The sequence below is a fragment of the Pongo pygmaeus genome, chromosome 20 (assembly GCF_028885625.2).
Source record: "Pongo pygmaeus isolate AG05252 chromosome 20, NHGRI_mPonPyg2-v2.0_pri, whole genome shotgun sequence".
Lineage (NCBI taxonomy): Eukaryota > Metazoa > Chordata > Mammalia > Primates > Hominidae > Pongo > Pongo pygmaeus.
The window spans coordinates 44,638,486-44,655,192 of NC_072393.2; the positions used below are offsets into that span (position 1 = coordinate 44,638,486).

General features: G+C 50.8%; 1 protein-coding gene across 2 annotated transcripts in view; it reads left to right on the top strand.

Annotated features, from left to right (window-relative positions):
• ACP7 (acid phosphatase 7, tartrate resistant (putative)) overlaps nucleotides 1-13,789 on the top strand; it is a 28,360-nt gene extending 14,571 nt beyond the window's left edge. The window contains exons 4-13 of one of the 2 annotated variants that reach the window (XM_054462637.2): nucleotides 101-283; nucleotides 1,372-1,495; nucleotides 1,869-1,931; nucleotides 2,028-2,142; nucleotides 2,239-2,346; nucleotides 2,440-2,497; nucleotides 2,578-2,645; nucleotides 2,756-2,827; nucleotides 9,230-9,367; nucleotides 12,366-13,789. In XM_054462637.2, the coding sequence (XP_054318612.2) occupies nucleotides 101-283; nucleotides 1,372-1,495; nucleotides 1,869-1,931; nucleotides 2,028-2,142; nucleotides 2,239-2,346; nucleotides 2,440-2,497; nucleotides 2,578-2,645; nucleotides 2,756-2,827; nucleotides 9,230-9,367; nucleotides 12,366-12,431 (995 nt within the window). In that variant the 3' untranslated portion in view covers nucleotides 12,432-13,789. The remainder of the gene's footprint in view (nucleotides 1-100; nucleotides 284-1,371; nucleotides 1,496-1,868; nucleotides 1,932-2,027; nucleotides 2,143-2,238; nucleotides 2,347-2,439; nucleotides 2,498-2,577; nucleotides 2,646-2,755; nucleotides 2,828-9,229; nucleotides 9,368-12,365) is intronic. The other variant, XM_054462638.2, reaches the window with a different exon arrangement.
• Nucleotides 13,790-16,707: the final 2,918 nt, after the last annotated feature.

Sequence of the window (16,707 nt, forward strand, 5' to 3'; positions counted from 1 at the left end):
TCCCCCTATCTCCTCCCCTCCACCAGTCGGGGAAGGATGGGGTTGGAGGGAGGGTCTCGGGGCGCCCCAGCTGACTGCGACCTTTTCCTCTCCCATTCAGTTTATCGCTGTGGCAGTGCGCAGGGCTGGAGCCGTCGGTTCCGCTTCAGGGCCCTCAAGAATGGGGCCCACTGGAGTCCCCGTCTGGCTGTGTTTGGGGACCTGGGGGCTGACAACCCGAAGGCCCTCCCGCGGCTGCGCAGGGACACCCAGCAGGGCATGTATGACGCCGTTCTCCATGTGGGTGAGGCATCCGCAGGGACGCGCGGAGGGATGGTGGGGGGCGCGCGCAGGGATGGTGGGGGGCGCGCTCAGGGATGGTGGGGGGAGCGCGGGTCGGGGGCGGTGCCAGGACCGTGGAAGGGACAGGGCTGGGGCCAGTGTGTCTCTGAAGGGACAGGGGATGAGACTGGCTACGGAGACGGTGTCTGTGGCCAACCAGCCTGCCTAGGTTAAAATCCCAACTCTGGCGCTCTTGCCAGGAGCAGGGGTTTTCCCCCGTATATTTTGATTAGAGAGAAAGCTGGTTCCGAGTTCGCAGGACTGTTGTGATGACTACGTGAGTTCGCTTTGCCTCGCAGGGTGCAGGTGCACTTCGGTGTCCTTGTGCTGGTTATTATTATTATTGCTGCTGTTGTTATTTAAGAGGGGGAAGGGAATTAGACGGGTAATGGGGATTGGGGGTTGTGTGCTTCAAAGTGCAGACTCTGGAATCAGGCTCCCTAGGTTTTATTTCTACATCTTCACTAGCCAGCTGTGTGACCTGGGGCCTCAGTTTCCCCATCTGAAATGGGAATAATAATAATAATACTCATCTTGGGCCGGGCGCAGTGGCTCATGCCTGTAATTCCAGCACTTTGTGAGGCCAAGGTGGGTGGATCGCTTGAGGTCAGGAGTTTGAGACCAGCCCAGCCAACACGGTGAAACTCCATCTCTACTAAAACTACAAAAATTAGCCAGGTGTGGTGGCACGTGTCTGTAATCCCAGCTACTTGGGAGGCTGAGGCAGGAGAATCGCTTGAACCCAGGAGGCAGAGGTTGCAGTGAGCCAAGATGGTACCACTGCACTCCAGCCTGGGCAGCAGAGGGAGACTCTGTCTCAAAAAAAAAAAAAAAAAAAAGTGCCCACCTTGGCCCGGCACAGTGGCTCACACCTGTGATTCCAGCACTTTGGGAAGCTGGTTTTGAATTCCTGGGCTCAAGTGATACTCTTGCCTCGGCCTCCCAAAGTGCTGGGATTAACAGGTGTGAGTCACCATACCTGGCTCTCTCAATTCCAGTGAAAGCAGAGCTGGGCCTGGGTCCTCACCCTCCTTCCGCCCCCTCCCCCAGGAGACTTTGCCTACAACATGGATGAGGACAACGCCCGTGTCGGGGATAGGTTCATGCGGCTCATTGAACCCGTGGCTGCCAGCCTGCCGTACATGACATGCCCTGGGAATCATGAAGAACGCTAGTGAGGACCGAGGGTGGTGGCAGTGGGCGAGGGCTGGATCAATGGAAATGGTCCCATTCTTCTTAGTGTCTCCCTTGAGTCTCTCATGCTGCAACATTTCAATTGTGGTAGCAAGAGGAGATGAGGGTGGGCTGGAAGCCGGACTCAGGGCCTGACAGTGGCAGGGTATAGGAGTGGCTTTCTAGGGACCTCCAGGTAACCTGGGTGGAGGTCCCCTGTAGTCCCCCAGCCCACCCCACCTCCCCCTCCACCCCTGACTCCTAGCCCCTCACCCTGGGCCTTTCTCCCTAGAAAGCCAATAAGAATATAGGGTATAGGAGTGGCTATGAAATTCAGTCCCTCACCTCCATCCCTTGTACTTCCTTTATTCTAGCAACTTCTCTAACTACAAGGCTCGCTTCAGCATGCCAGGGGATAATGAGGGCCTGTGGTACAGGTAATGTGGGGGTGCTGGGGGACTGGCCCTCTCCCCTGAAGGATGGGAGATGCAGGGGAGCCCCGGTCCCTGACCCCTGCCCTTTGACTCCTCCAGCTGGGATCTGGGTCCCGCCCACATCATCTCCTTCTCCACTGAGGTCTATTTCTTTCTCCATTACGGCCGCCACCTGGTACAGAGGCAGTTTCGCTGGCTGGAGAGCGACCTCCAGGTAACCTGGGTGGAGGTCCCTTGTAGTCCCCTAGCCAGCCCCACCTCCCCCTCCACCCCCGACTCCTAGCCCCTCACCCTGGGCCCTTCTCCCTAGAAAGCCAATAAGAACCGGGCAGCCCGGCCATGGATCATCACCATGGGGCACCGGCCCATGTACTGCTCCAACGCAGATCTGGACGACTGCACACGACATGAAAGCAAGGTGAGGTCCCTCCCTGGCAGACAGTGGGGAGGTGCTGAAAGCCAGGTGGGCGTCAGTCTGCGTCACCCTCACCCGCTCCTTCACCCTGCCCAGGTCCGCAAAGGTCTCCAAGGCAAGCTGTATGGGTTGGAGGATCTTTTCTACAAATATGGTGAGCGACCCTCAGGACCCATGCCCCACACCCCACCTCTCCCCGATTCAGAGGTCTGATCCCCACTTGCTGTATCTCAGGAGTGGATCTGCAGCTGTGGGCTCATGAGCACTCTTATGAACGACTGTGGCCAATTTACAACTACCAGGTGAGGCACGTGAAGGGCTGCACGCCCACACAGCTGGGGTCAGGGTGGTCAGAAGCCCCAGGCATGGCCTCGTGTGACTGCCTGCCACCCAACATTGTTCCCTTCCCCAGGTATTTAATGGCAGCCGAGAGATGCCCTACACCAACCCGCGAGGGCCTGTCCACATCATCACAGGATCTGCCGTGAGGAGGGGGAAGGGTGCCTTTGCCTTCTCTCTCTATTCCTATCTATGGAGGGCTGACTTTGTTCCAGACTGAGTGATGGGTGCTTTATATAGTGGATATCACTTAACCCTCAGCCCTAAGGTCGGGAACTCCCAGCAGTATGTCCATTGGACGGATGCAGGAACAGAGGCACAGACAGGAATATACTTGCTCAAAGTCACAGGTCAAATAAGTGGCAGAGGTTGGGAGTTCCCCCACCATAAACTTACTCTAGTTCCCTTTTTAATTAATAACTATCATGGAGGTCTGGGCACAATGACTCATGCCTGTCATCATAGCACTTTGGGAGGCTGAGGCTGGAGGATCACTTGAGGCCAGGAGTTGGAGACCAGCCTAGTAAATACAGCAAAACCTTGTCTGTACAAAAAAAAAAAAAAAATTAAAAAAGAAATTAGCTGGGCGAGGTGGTGCTTGCTTGTAATTTCAGCTATTCAAAAGGATGAGTCAGGAGGATTGCTTGAGTGCAGGAGGTCAAGGCTGTAGTGAGCTGAGATCTCGCCATTGCACTCCAGCCTGGGCAACAAAATGAGACCCTTTCTCACACGCACACACACACACACACACACACACACAAAAGGTACTGGGTGGCTAGGTGCGGTGGCTCATTCCTGTAATCCCAGTACTTTGGGAGGTTGAGGCAGGAGGATTGCTTTATCCTAGGAGTTCGAGGCTACAATGAGTTATGATCGCACCAATGCACTCTAGCCTGGGTGACAAAGCAAGATCCCATCTCTAAGCAACAACAAAAAAACTATCTTGGGGGAGATCCTGTTAGACCATGCAAATGTCCTGTTTCTTTTTTTTTTTTTTTTTTTTTTCTTTTTTTTGAGATGGAGTCTCGCTCTGTTGCCCAGGCTGGAGTGCAGTGGCGTGATCTTAGCTCACTGCAACCTCCGCCTCCTGGTTCAAGAGATTTCCGGCTAATTTTTGTAATTTGGTAGAGATGGGATTTCACCATGTTGGCCAGGCTGGTCTCAAACTCCTGACCTCAAGTGATCTGCCTGCCTCGGCCTCCCAAAGTGCTGAGATTACAGGTGTGCCTGGCCCAAATGTCCTGTTTCTCCTCAAACTTTCACCCTCTTATTTTAGAACCCATTAGTGGACCCTGCCTGTTAACAGTTATTACTAAGCTATTCCAATGAGGACTTTCTTTCTTTCTTTCTTTCTTTCTTTCTTTCTTTCTTTCTTTCTTTCTTTCTTTTCTTCTTTCTTTCTTTCTTTCTTTCCTTCTTTCCTTCTTTTTTTTCTTTCTCTCTCTCTTTCTTTCTTTCTTTTCTTCCTCCCTCCCTCCCTTCCTTCCTTCCTTCTTTCTTTCTTTTTTTTTGAGACAGAGTTTCACTCTTGTCGCCCAGGCTGGAGTGCAGTGGCACGATCTCGGCTCACTGCAACCTCCACATCCTGGGATCAAGCAATTGTCTTGCCTCAGCCTCTCAAGTAGCTGGGATTACAGGTGCCCACCCTCATGCCCAGTTAAGTTTTATATTTTTAGTAGAGATGAGGTTTCACCACGTTGGCGAGGCTGGTCTCGAACTCCTGACCTCGGGTGATCGGCCCACCTCGGCCTCCCAAAGTGCTGGGATTACAGACAAGAGCCACTGCGCCCGGCCTTCCTGTGCCGTTCTAATGGGGATTTTCTGTCGCCCTCACTCTTCCAAGATTTATGAATTGAGATCCTCCTGCAAGGCTGACTTGTGTCTTCTGCCACATTTGTTCAGTTGGTTAATTGTTTATTTATGTCCGTGTGAACTCATGGGTAATTTATTTTACTCTGTGGGTTATTATCCAACACATCTGTTATTTATCTGGATGTTTAAGTTGTGCCAGCTCTGGCCATCAGTGGGCTCCTGTCTCCTTTCCACTCATCCCCTCCTTATTCTCTGGCACTTCGAAACATTCCAGGATCATCACGTGTTGTTTTTTTTTTTTTTTTTGCTCAGCCTTAGAATCTACCCCTTCTCCATGGAGCAAGGCTTAGTTTTTTAATTTTTTAATTTAATTTTAAAAATTTTGGCCACATGCAGTGGCTCACGCCTATAATCCCAACACTTTGGGAGGCTAAGGCGGGCAGGTCACTTGAGGTCAGGAGTTTCAGACCAGTCTGGGCAACATGGTGAAACCCCGTCTCTATCAAAAAATACAAAATTTAGCCATGCATGGTGGTGCACACCTGTAGTCCCAGCTACTTGGGAGGCGAAAGTGGGAGGTTCATTTGAGCCCGAGAAGTCGAAGCTGCAGTGAGCTGAGATTGTGCTACTGCACTCTAACCTGGGGAAAGAGCGAGACCCCATCTCAAAAACAAAAATGTTTTTAATAGAGACAGTCTCACTATGTTGCCCAGGCTGGTCTCGAATTCCTGGGCTTAAGTGATCCCCCAGCTCGGCCTTCCAAAGCTGCTTCTTACAAATGATTAAGAGCAAAGTGAGGCTGGGTGCAGTGGCTCATGCCTGTAATGCCAGCACTTTGGGAGGCTGAGGTGGGTGGATCGCTTGAGTCTAGGAGTTCGAGACCAGCCTGGGCAACATGACAAAACCCTGTTTCTGGTAAAATAACAATAATTATTATAATTATATATATGTGTATACATATATATAAAAGTAAGAATCACTTGTAATAAAAATTCAAACAGTTACAGAGGGCAGAAGGTGAATAGAAGCCACTCACACCACACATTGCCCCACTCTCAGTTGTTGACTCTTTTTAGGCATTTTACAATGTTCTCTGCATATACAAAAGAGTAATTGTTTAGATAGAGACATGTTACTGTATTGCTTACTTAAAAAAAAAAAACACTTAGATCGTGGGTCATGCCCTAGTAGTTCTCAAACTTGGTGCACATCAGAATTACCTATGGAGCTTTTAAAAGTCCAGTGCTTGGGCCTGACCCCAGACAAAATACCAGAATCCCTGGCATTGATCTCCCGGAGTAGCTGCCACGCGGAGCGCGAAATAGAATGCTGTTAGCACCAGATGGCTTCTCACGGCCCTTGGCAGCCAGGCTTTGCCCATGGGTGATTGCTATTCTGATTTTATCAGCACAAATTGGTTTTTTTCTTTAATTAAGAAATTTGAGGCTGGGCGCGGTGGCTTACGCCTGTAATCCCAACACTTTGGGAAGCTGAGGCGGGCAGATCACCCAAGGTTAAGAGTTTGAGACCAGCCTGCCCAACATGGCAAAACCCAGTCTCTACTTAAAACACAAAAAATTAGCCAGGCATGGTGGCAGGCACCTGTAATCCCAGCTACTCAGGAGGCTGAGGCAGGAGAATCGCTTGAACCCAGGAGGCGGAGGTTGCAGTGAGCCGAGATCATGCCATTGTACTCCAGCCTGGGCAACAAGAGCAAAACTCTGTCTCAAAAATAAAAAATAAAAAATAAATGGAAATTATTTCAGACCAACAGAAAAGTTGCGCTAACAATACAAGGACTTTCCATATCCACTTCACCAAGATTTCCCAAATATGAACATTTAACCATTTTTATTTATTTATTTATTCATTTATTTTGAGACAGAGTTTCACTTTTGTTGCCCAGGCTGGAGTGCAATTGGCGTGATCTCGGCTCACCGCAACCTCTGCCTCCCGGGTTCAAGCGATTCTCCTGCCTCAGCCTCCCAAGTAGCTGGGATTACAGGCATGTGCCACCACCCCTGGCTAATTTTGTATTTTCAGTAGAGACAGTTTCTCCATATTGGTCAAGCTGGTCTCAAACTCCTGACCTCAAGTGATCGGCCCACCTCAGCCTCCCAAAGTGCTGGGATTACAGGCGTGAGCCACCGTGCCCAGCTTAACCATATTTTTAAAGAAAAAAATAGAGACAGGGGGTCTAGCTCTGTCACACAGGCTGGAGTGCAGTGGCTCCATCATAGCTCACTGCAACCTCCAACTCCTGGGCTCAAACCATTCTCCTGCCTCAGCCTCTTGAGTAGCTGGAACTACAGGCATGCCTGACTAATTTTTTTAAATGTATTTTTTACTTTTTGTAGAGACAGGGTCTTGCTATATTGCCCAGGCTTGTCTTGAACTCCTGGCCTCAAGCAGTCCTCCTGCTTTGGCCTCCAAAGTGCTGGGATTCCAGGTGTCAGCCACTGTGCCTGGATAAACGTGTTTGTTTTAATCTCTTTCTCTCTCCATTTTAGTCTTATTTTCAGGTCTAATCAAGAGCAAGCTGCAGACATGATGCCCCTTTACCACTTTCTCTGTATTTCCTAAAAAAAAAAAAAAAATTCTTATATCATCACAGTATAATTATCAAATTCAAGTAGTTAACATTGATAATATACTATTATCTACTCTACAGACCTTATTAAAGTTTAGCCAATTGTCCCCTTGGTGTCTTTTAAATCAAAGCAAAGATTTTTTTTTAACCCTGGCCCAGGATCTGTATTTAGGTGTCTTGTGTCTTTCATTCCTTTCTTCTTCTTCTTTTTTTTTTTTTTCAGATAGAGTCTCGCTCTGTCGCCCAGGATGGAGTGCAGTGGCGAGATCTTGGCTCGCCGCAACCTCTGCCTCCCGGGTTCAAGCGATTCTCCCACCTCAGCCTCCTGAGTAGCTGGGATTACAGGCCTACGTCACCACGCCCGGCTAATTATTGTATTTTTAGTAGAGACGGGAGTTTCACCATGTTGGCCAGGCTGGTCTCGAAGTCCTGACCTCATGATCTGCCCGCCTCGGCCTCCCAAAGTGCTGGGATTACAGGCGTGAGCCACCGCGCCCGGTGTCTCTTTCATTCCTTTCATCAGAAACATTCTCTACTCTTTCTTCATTTTTCATGACCTTGACAATTTTGAAAAGCACAGCGAGTTGTTTTGTGGAATTTCCTTTGGGTTTGTTTGATGTCTGCTCATGATTAGATAGAAGTTGTGCATCTTTGCTAAGAATACACAGAACAGATACTGTGTTCTTCCCAATACATCCTGCAAGGAGGCGCATGGTGTCTTTTTTGAGTTAGGATCTCGCTCTGTCCCCAAGGCTGGAGTACAGTGTTACAATCTCGGCTCACTACAGCCTGGACCTCCCAGGCTCAAGTGATTCTCTCACCTCAGCCTCCTGAGTAGCTGGGTTTACAGGCATACACCACCACGCCCAGCTAATTTTTGTATTGACGGGGTTTTGCCGTGTTGCCCAGGCTGGTCTTGAACTCCTGGGCTCAAGCAATCTGCCCGCCTCGGCCTCCCAGATTACAGGCGTGAGCCACTGCTCTCGGCTGCACGATGTCTTTTTAACCTCTTTGAGCCTCTGATTTCTCAGCTGAAAGTGTGGTATGGATGGGTCTCATTATTGATGATGCTCACTTCGATCACTTGGTTAGGGAGGTGTCTGCCAGCCCTCTCCACCATAAAGTGACTCTCTTTTTTCCTTTGTAATTAACAAGCATCTCCTGGAGAGATACTTTGAGACTATGCAAACGTCCTGTTATGCCTCAAACTTTCCCTGCTAGTTTTATCATCCATTCATGATCCTTGCTTCAATCCAGTACTACAATGCTGGGTGCAAAATGGTGATTTTCCTCACCCCGGCATCCTCTCTGCTCCTCGTGCCTGGCTTTTCTGCTGCAAGCACGAGCATTCTGTTTCCCCAGGCGCTGGTGTTTTAAAAAGCTTTCTTGGAGGGTCTATTGTGCAGCCAGGCTTCAGATCCAGTGATTTCTCTGTTCTTCAAATTGCTTTTTCTCCTTCACACACATCTTGGCCATCTTTCTGTATCACCCCGCTTCCCTGCTTTGCGATGGCTATGCTATAATGTATTTAACTGACTCCCTGATGGGCGTTGGGATGGCTTCCAGTTCAGGGCTTTCACTGTAATGCTGTAGTGGGCAGCCTTACACAGCCATGTACTTTTCTAGAAGTCAGAGACCCGGAGCAAGGGAAGCCTGCCTGGGACAAATTGTTCAATTGTGAATGTTATTGTGGCCAAGTCTTTTTGTTTTTGTTTGAGACAGTGTCACTCTGTCTCCCAGGCTGGAATGCAGTGGCACAATCTCGGCTCACTGCAACCTCCACCTCCTGGGTTCAAGCAATTATCCTGCTTCAGCTTCCCAAGTAGGTGGGAGTACAGGCGCCCACCACACCAGGCTAATTTTTGTATTTTTAGTAGAGACAGGCTAATTTTTGTATTTTTTAGTAGAGACAGAGTTTCACCATGTTGGCCAGGCTGGTCTCTGACTCCTGACCTCAAGTGATCTGCCCTTCTTGGCCTCCCAAAGTGCTAGAATTACAGGCATGAGCCACTGCGCCCGGCCTCTATGGTGGCCAAGTCTTCACTGTCTTCCTTGAGGGCAGCAGGGTCCTGGGCTGGCAGGTCATTTCTGCTTCCCTGCGGGTCCTCCACCTGCTCTGGGTCTGATCAGTTCTCCCCGCCCCAGGGCTGTGAGGAGCGGCTGACGCCCTTTGCTGTCTTCCCGAGGCCCTGGAGTGCCGTGCGTGTGAAGGAGTACGGGTACACGCGGCTGCACATCCTCAACGGGACCCACATCCACATCCAGCAGGTGTCGGACGACCAGGTCAGTGAGGGGCAGGCCCAAGTCACCTGACTGTACAGCCAGGTCCCACCAGGCAAATGAGCTGTTAAAAACACGGACTTGGCCGGGCGCAGTGGCTCATGCCTGCAACACCTGCAATTTGGTGGGGCTAAGGCATGAGGATCGCTTGAGTCTAGGAGTTCAAGACCAGCCTGGGTATCATGGTGAGACCTAGTCTCTACAAAAAATACAAAAATTGGCCAGGCGCGGTGGCTCACGCCTGTAATCAGAGCACTTTGGGAGGCCGAGGCAGGTGGATCACAAGGTCAGGAGATCGAGACCATCCTGGCTAACATGGTGAAACCCCTTCTCTACTAAAAATACAAAAAAAAATTTGCCAGGCGTGGTGGCGGGTGCCTATAGTCCCAGCTACTTGGGAGGCTGAGGCAGGAGAATGGCGTGAACCTGGGAGGCAGAGCTTGCAGTGAGCCGAGATCGCACCACTCCAGCCTGGGCGACTGAGCAAGACTCCGTCTCAAAAAAAAAAAAAAAAAAAAAATTAGGCCAGGTGCGGTGGTTCATACCTGAAATCCCAGCACTTTGGGAGGCTGAGGCGGGCGGATCACTTGAAGTCAGGAGTTAGAGACCAGCCTGACCAACATGGTGAAACCCCGTCTCTACTAAAAATACAAAAATTAGCTGGCCATGGTGGTGGGTGCCTGTAATCCCAGCTACAAGGGAGGTTGAGGCAGGAGAATCACTTAAATCTGAGAGGTGGAGGTGGCAGTGAGCCAAGATGGCGCCACTGCCCTCCAGCCTGGGAGACAGAGTGAGACTCTGTCTTGGAAAAAAAAAAAGGAAAATTAGTCAAGTGTGGTGGCAGATGTCTATAGTCCCAGCTACTTGGGAGGCTGAGGCAGGAGGATCACTTGAGCCCAGGAGTTAGAGTTTGCAGTGAGCTATGATCTCGCCTCTGTACTCCAGCCTGGGCAACAGAGTGAGACCCTAACTCAAAACAAAAAAACGAACAAATGTGGACTGTAGAACTAGAAACCTGCTCCTGCTACTTACCAGAGTGACGTTGAGTCACTCATCTACTTTTTCTTTTTTTTTTTTTTTTTTGAGATGAAGTCTCACTCTGTCACCCAGGCTGGAATGCAGTGGCGCAATCTTGGTTCACTGCAACCTCCACCTCCCAGGTTCAGGCAATTCTCCTACCTCAGCCTCCCGAGTAGCTGGGATCACAGGCGTCCACCACCACACCCGGCTAATTTTTTGTATTTTTAGTAGAGACGGAGTTTCACTATGTTGGCCAGAATGGTCTCGAACTCCTGACATCAGGTGATCTGCCCGCCTCGGCCTCCCAAAGTGCTGGGATTACAGGCATGAGCCACTGCGCTGGGCCCACTTATCTAACTTCTTTGCCTCAGTTTTCCCATCTGTGAGAGGGGATGATCATAGTTTCCACCTCACAGGACTACATGGGGGTTGAAGGACTTATTATATATAAAATGCTTAGAACAGTGCAGAACTTGGTAAATTCTGTAGGTATTTACCATTGTGAGGCAGGGGAAGATAAAGATGGGGGATGGGACACAGGTAGGGGAAAACAATAAGATGAGTATATAGTAGAGGTGGCTTAAGGTTAGGAGGACTCAAATAATAATGGCTCACCTTTCTTTATTTTTGCCATTGTAGTTTTAAAATAATGACAATATTTATGATTTATTGAGCACCTACTGCATACCAGGCACTGCCTAGATGATCTGCATTTAGTAGCACTTTATTTATTTATTTATTTTTGAGACAGAGTTTCACTCTGTCGCCCAGGCTAGAGTGCAGTGGTACAATCTAAGCTCACTGCAACCTCCACCTCCCGAGTTCAAGCAATTCTCCTGCCTCAGCCTCCCCAGTAGCTGGGATTACAGGCACATGCCACCACACCTAGCTAATTTTTTGTATTTTTAGTAGAGACGGGGTTTCGCCATGTTAGCCAGGCTGGTCTTGAACTCCTGACCTCAGGTAATCCACCCACCTCGGCCTCCCAAAGTGCTGGGATTACAGGTGTGAGCCACCGCATCCAGCCCCAGTAGCACTTTATACACCAAAACAATCCCATAGGAGTGGATTTCCTCTCCATTTTATAGGTGAGGGAACTGAGGCTCAGAGAGGAGAAGTAATTTTCCCAGGGTCACACAGCTGGAGGATGGCCGAGCTGGGATCTGATAGCTACCATTTATCGAGTGGCACATGCACTGGGCGCAGGCTTTTGTGTGCATGATCTCACTCTGTTCTCGCGATGACTCTGGGCATCTATTACTTTGTGCATTGCATAGAACATGGAAGTTTTGCTCAGAGAGTCCAGTAACATGCTTAAGGCCACCTAGAGGGTGGATGCGCTGGCCAGGCGCAGCGGCTCATGCCTTTGGGAGGCTGAGGCAGGCGGATCACTTGAGGTCAGGAGTTCGAGACCAGCCTGGCCAAAATAGTGAAACCTTGTCTCTAGTAAAAATACAAAAATTAGCCAGGCATGGTGATGCATGCCTGTAATCCCAGCTACTCGGGAGGCTGGGGCAGGAGAATGGCTTGAGCCTGGGAAGCAGAGGTTACAGTGAGTCAAGATCACGCCACTGCACTCCAGCCTGGGTGACAGAGCAAGACTCTGTCTCAAAAAAAAAAAAAAAAAAAAAAAAAAAAAGAGAGAGAGAGAAAGAGTGGATGTGCTGGAATATAAAACAAGGTCTGTCTGACTCCAGAGTTTGTGCTCTAATAATAGCCTACACTTACATAGCCCTTTCCATATGCTGGGCTCTGTTTACAAATACTATCTCATTTAACTCCCACAACATCTATGATGTGGTTACTGTTACTCTTCCTATCACTTTTCAGATGAGGAAAACTGAGGCCCAGAGAGGTCTAGTCACTTGGTCAGGGTTGTACAGCCCATCAGATGGCAGAGAGGGGATTGGAACCCAGGCCATGTGGCCCCAGAGTTCAGGCTTTCAGCTCTAACTACTGTCCCTGTTTTTGTCCCTCACAGGATGGGAAGATCGTAGATGATGTCTGGGTGGTGAGACCCCTGTTTGGCCGGAGGATGTACCTCTAGGGATGGTGGCAGCTCTCCTCCAGAAGCCTACGTTTTGCCGCCTCGGCTGCTGTGACCAGAAACTGCCTGGGCCTGGGTAGGGAGTTGGGTGCGCCCTGACTCCCCTGCCCTCCAGTGGCCCCATGTAGGGTACATGCAGCCTTGTGGAGCTGGGGCAGCTGTTCCCTCCTGGAGAGGTGGGAGTCCTGGCTGGCTGTGGAGGGAGGGCAGGTGTGCGGGCACAGAGTGACACAGGGCAGGTCTCTGCTGGCAGGGCCCCACCCTCCTGCAGAGCTCTGATCGGGCGAAGTGCCCACAGGGCTTCAGGAATCAAGTGGCTTAAGCTGTGTCTCCATGGTCTCTGCACTTCTGCGGGGGATGCCCCTGGGCTTCCTCCTCTCCTGCCCACCCGGCAAGGGCATCGCCAGGTGGGCACAACCGTCATGACACTACTCACCAGCAGGTGGCGTCAGGGGCTTTTTCTTCTGAGCCTGGCACTGAGAGTTGGTCTGAAGCCTGGCTCCTGCTTCTCTGCTCCAGGACTGCTACGGAGAGTCCCTTCATGCCTCAGTTTCCCAGCCTGGCACCGTCTTATCCGGGAAGAGGAGACATGTTAACACTCTTGCCTCCCGGCTAGGACAGATGACGAACCGCAAGAGCCACAGACTTGCCAGTTCCTTCCCTCTTTCCTTCCTTTCTTTCCCTTCTTTTATTTATTGAATCATAATTTATTGAGCATCTACCATGTGCCAGGCTCTGTTCTCAGTGCTGGAGAGACAGCTGTGAATGAGACAGAGATCTCAGCCCTCACAGAGCTGACATCCTAACCAGAGGGTTGGACAAAAATCACGATAAATGAGTTGGTTTAATAGTGATTTGTGAGTAGAAAATGCAGGGACAGTAAGAGAGCAGTTTCAATTTTCAGGGTGATCTCACTGAGAGGGCAACATTTGATCTGAAGGAGGTGGGGAAGGAGCCAAATGGGCAGACATTTGGGGAAAGAGCATTCCAGACAGAGGAACAGCCAGTGCAAAGGCCCTGAGACAGAAATGTGCCTGGCCTGCTGGGTACAGTAACTCACATCTGTAGTCCCAGCACTTTGGGAGGCCGAGGCAGGCGGATCACTTGAGCCCAGGAGTTTGAGACCACCCTGGGCAACACGGTGAAACCCTGTCTCTACCAAAAATACGAAATTTAGCTGGGCATGGTGGTGTGTGCCTGTAGTCCCCGCTGCTCAGGAGGCTGAGGCGGAAGGATGGTTTGAGCCCAGGAGGTTGATCGCGCCACTGCACCCCAGCCTGGGCAACAGAGCAAGACCCTGTCTCAAAAAATATATATAAATAAAAAAGTTTTAAAAAGAGAAAAATAAAACAAAGAAACGTGCCTGCCCTGTTGGAGTGTCCACGAGGAGGCCACTGTGGCTGGAGCAGGGAGAGCGAGAGGGAGACCAAGCTTGAGGACAGGGCAGTGGTGGGGATGGCTTGTACGGGGCCTTACAGGCTACGGTGAGGACTTTGGGTGGAGCCAGGGGAGGCTCTGAGCAGGTGAAGGAAGTGATCGGACTCCAGGAGTCACAGGCGAAGGCCCCAGGGCTGACAGCTGCCCCAGGGCCTGCGGGCTCCCAGCCCTGCCGGATGACCTGAGATGTATCTTATTCCCCCATCACGGGGCGCGGTTTCTACCTCCACAGATTTTATTCCCTCCCACCCGCCCCTCACTTGGCCCAAGGCACGCAGGACTCCTCGCCGTTCCTGGAACACAGCCAGCTCTTTCTCACTGCGGGGCCTGGGCGCTGGCTGTCTGCCCCCGTGTGCCCTCTCCCCAGCTCATCCCAGGCTGGCACCTTCTGAACCTCAGGTCTCAGCCTCGGTGTCCCCTCCTCAGAGGCCTTCCCTGCTGACCCCAGCTAAAATAGCCTCTGTTGTTGCCTGCCCCACCCCTGTTTTACGTTGATCTGCAATTCTGTCCTTGATTGGTTAACTTGTTCATTGGCTGTTTACACCGGCAAGGCTGAGTCTGTGAGGGTGGTGACCATGAGTTCAACGCCTCTGCCAAATCCTCCCAGGCCCCTTCTCGGGCTGGGTTGGGGACTCTGGGCTCCCCGCTAGTTCCAGTCCTGCACATTCTAGGCCATCACTGTCTGGAGGTGGGTCTCTCTGACTCCCCCACTGGACTTCAACCTCAGAGGGATGGGGCCCAGAGCTGCATCCCAGCATTGCCCAGCACGAGATAGATGCTTGATAAATATTGATTGCCTTAATGAAGACCACCACATGCCAGGCTCCAGCCGGGCAATGCCAGGGACAGCGATGAATCAGCTACAGTCATGCCCCCTGGGAGCTCGCAGGCAGGCAGGGAAACACGGTTACTCAACACAGGTGATGAGCAGTGAGAGAATCCCGTGGCGGGCCGGGCCAAGACCGTGAGGTCACAAGCTGGACAGTCATGGAGTGCTGTGGCCACCGACTGAACTGGTGCCCTGTGTGGGCCTGGCACGCCCTGTCCCGGGCTGAGTGAGGCTGTGGACATGCCGGGAGGTGGCAACCTCCACAGAGGGCAGAGGTCGGATACTGGAGTCAAACAGAAACTGGTTCAAATCCCAGCTCCACCAATTTCTGTGTGACCATGGGCAAGTCGGCAACCCTCTCTGAATCTGTTTCTTCATCTATAACCCAAGAATGATAATACTCTGTGAGGCTGCCTTGGGGTTAAATGAGATTGAAAGCCTTGGGATCGATCTTGATTCCTCTTTTTCTCATGCTCCACATCCTAGTATCTAGAAAATCCTGTTTGCCTTGCCTTCGAAATCGATCTAGACTCTTTTTTTTTGACATGGAGTTTCACTCTTCTCGCCCAGGCTGGAGTGCAGTGGTGTGATCTCGGCTCACTGCAAACTCTGCCTCCCAGGTTCAAGCAGTTCTCCTGCCTCAGCCTCCCAAGTAGCTGGGATTACAGGAGCGTGCCACCACGCCTGGCTAATTTTTGTATTTTTAGTAAAGATGGGGTTTCACCATGTTGGCCAGGCTGGTCTCAAACTCATGACTTCAGGTGATCCACCTGCCTTGGTCTCTCAAAGTGCTAGAATTACAGGGGTGAGCCACCGCGCCCAGCTTGATCTAGACTCTCTACACTTTTGCCACCCCAAAGCTCCCACCCTGGTCCTGTCTACACTCATTTCCTACAGACTCCTTGGACTCCCTGCTCCCTCCTTGTCCCTGGAGTCTGTTCCCCACACACAACCAAAGGCACCTGTTAACACCTGCATCAGATCACATCCGCCCCTGCTCACAGCCCTCCTGTGGCTCCGTGTCAGGTCCACGAGGCCCTAGACGATCTGCCCCCATCACCCCTCTGTCCTCACCCCCTCCGATCACCCGCCTTGCCCACTCTGCTGCAGCCACCTGGCCTCTGCATTGGACTCCCCGCCCACTTTTGCACTGGCAGTTCCCTCTGCCGGGGACACTATTCCCCCAGGGATCTGTATGACTCCCTTTATCCTCCCCTCAGGCCTTTGCTCAGTGCCACCCTCTCTGACCCTCTTGTTTAAAACAGCTCCACCTAACCGGAGGTCATTAGGTTCAGTGAAATAAGCCAGGCACAGAAAGACAAACCTCGCATGGTCTCACTCATTTGTGGGAGCTAAAAAATCAAAACAATTGATCTCATGGACATGGCGAGTTAGAAGGATGGTGACCAGAGGCTGGGAAGGGTGCTGGGAGGCTGCAGATGATGGGCTGTTTTTGTTTTTGTTTTTTGAGACGGAGTCTTGCTCTTTCGCCCATGCTGGAATGTAATGGTGAGATACCAGCTCACTGCAACCTCTGCCTCCTGGGTTCAAGCAATTCTCCTGCCTCAGCCTCCTGAGTATCTGGGATTACAGGCACCTGCCACCACACCTGACTAATTTTTATATTTTTAGCAGAGACAGGGTTTCACCATGTTGGCCAGGCTGGTCTCGAACTCCTGACCTCAAATGATCTGCCCACCTCGGCCTTCCAAAATGCTGGGATTACAGGCGTGAGCCACTGCACCCAGCCTCGGTTTTGTTAATGGGTTAAAAAAAAATAGAACGAATAAGACCTACTATTTGATCACACATCAAGGTGACTATTCTCAATAATAGTCGTACCTTTTTAAATAACTAAAAGAGTGTAATTGGGTTGTAACACAAAGGATAAATGCTTGAGGGGATGGATACCCCATGCCTGTGTCAAAATATCTCATGTACCTCATAAATACTTACACTTACTATGGACCTAACAAAAATTAAAACCTAAGGCTGGGCACTGTGGCTTAT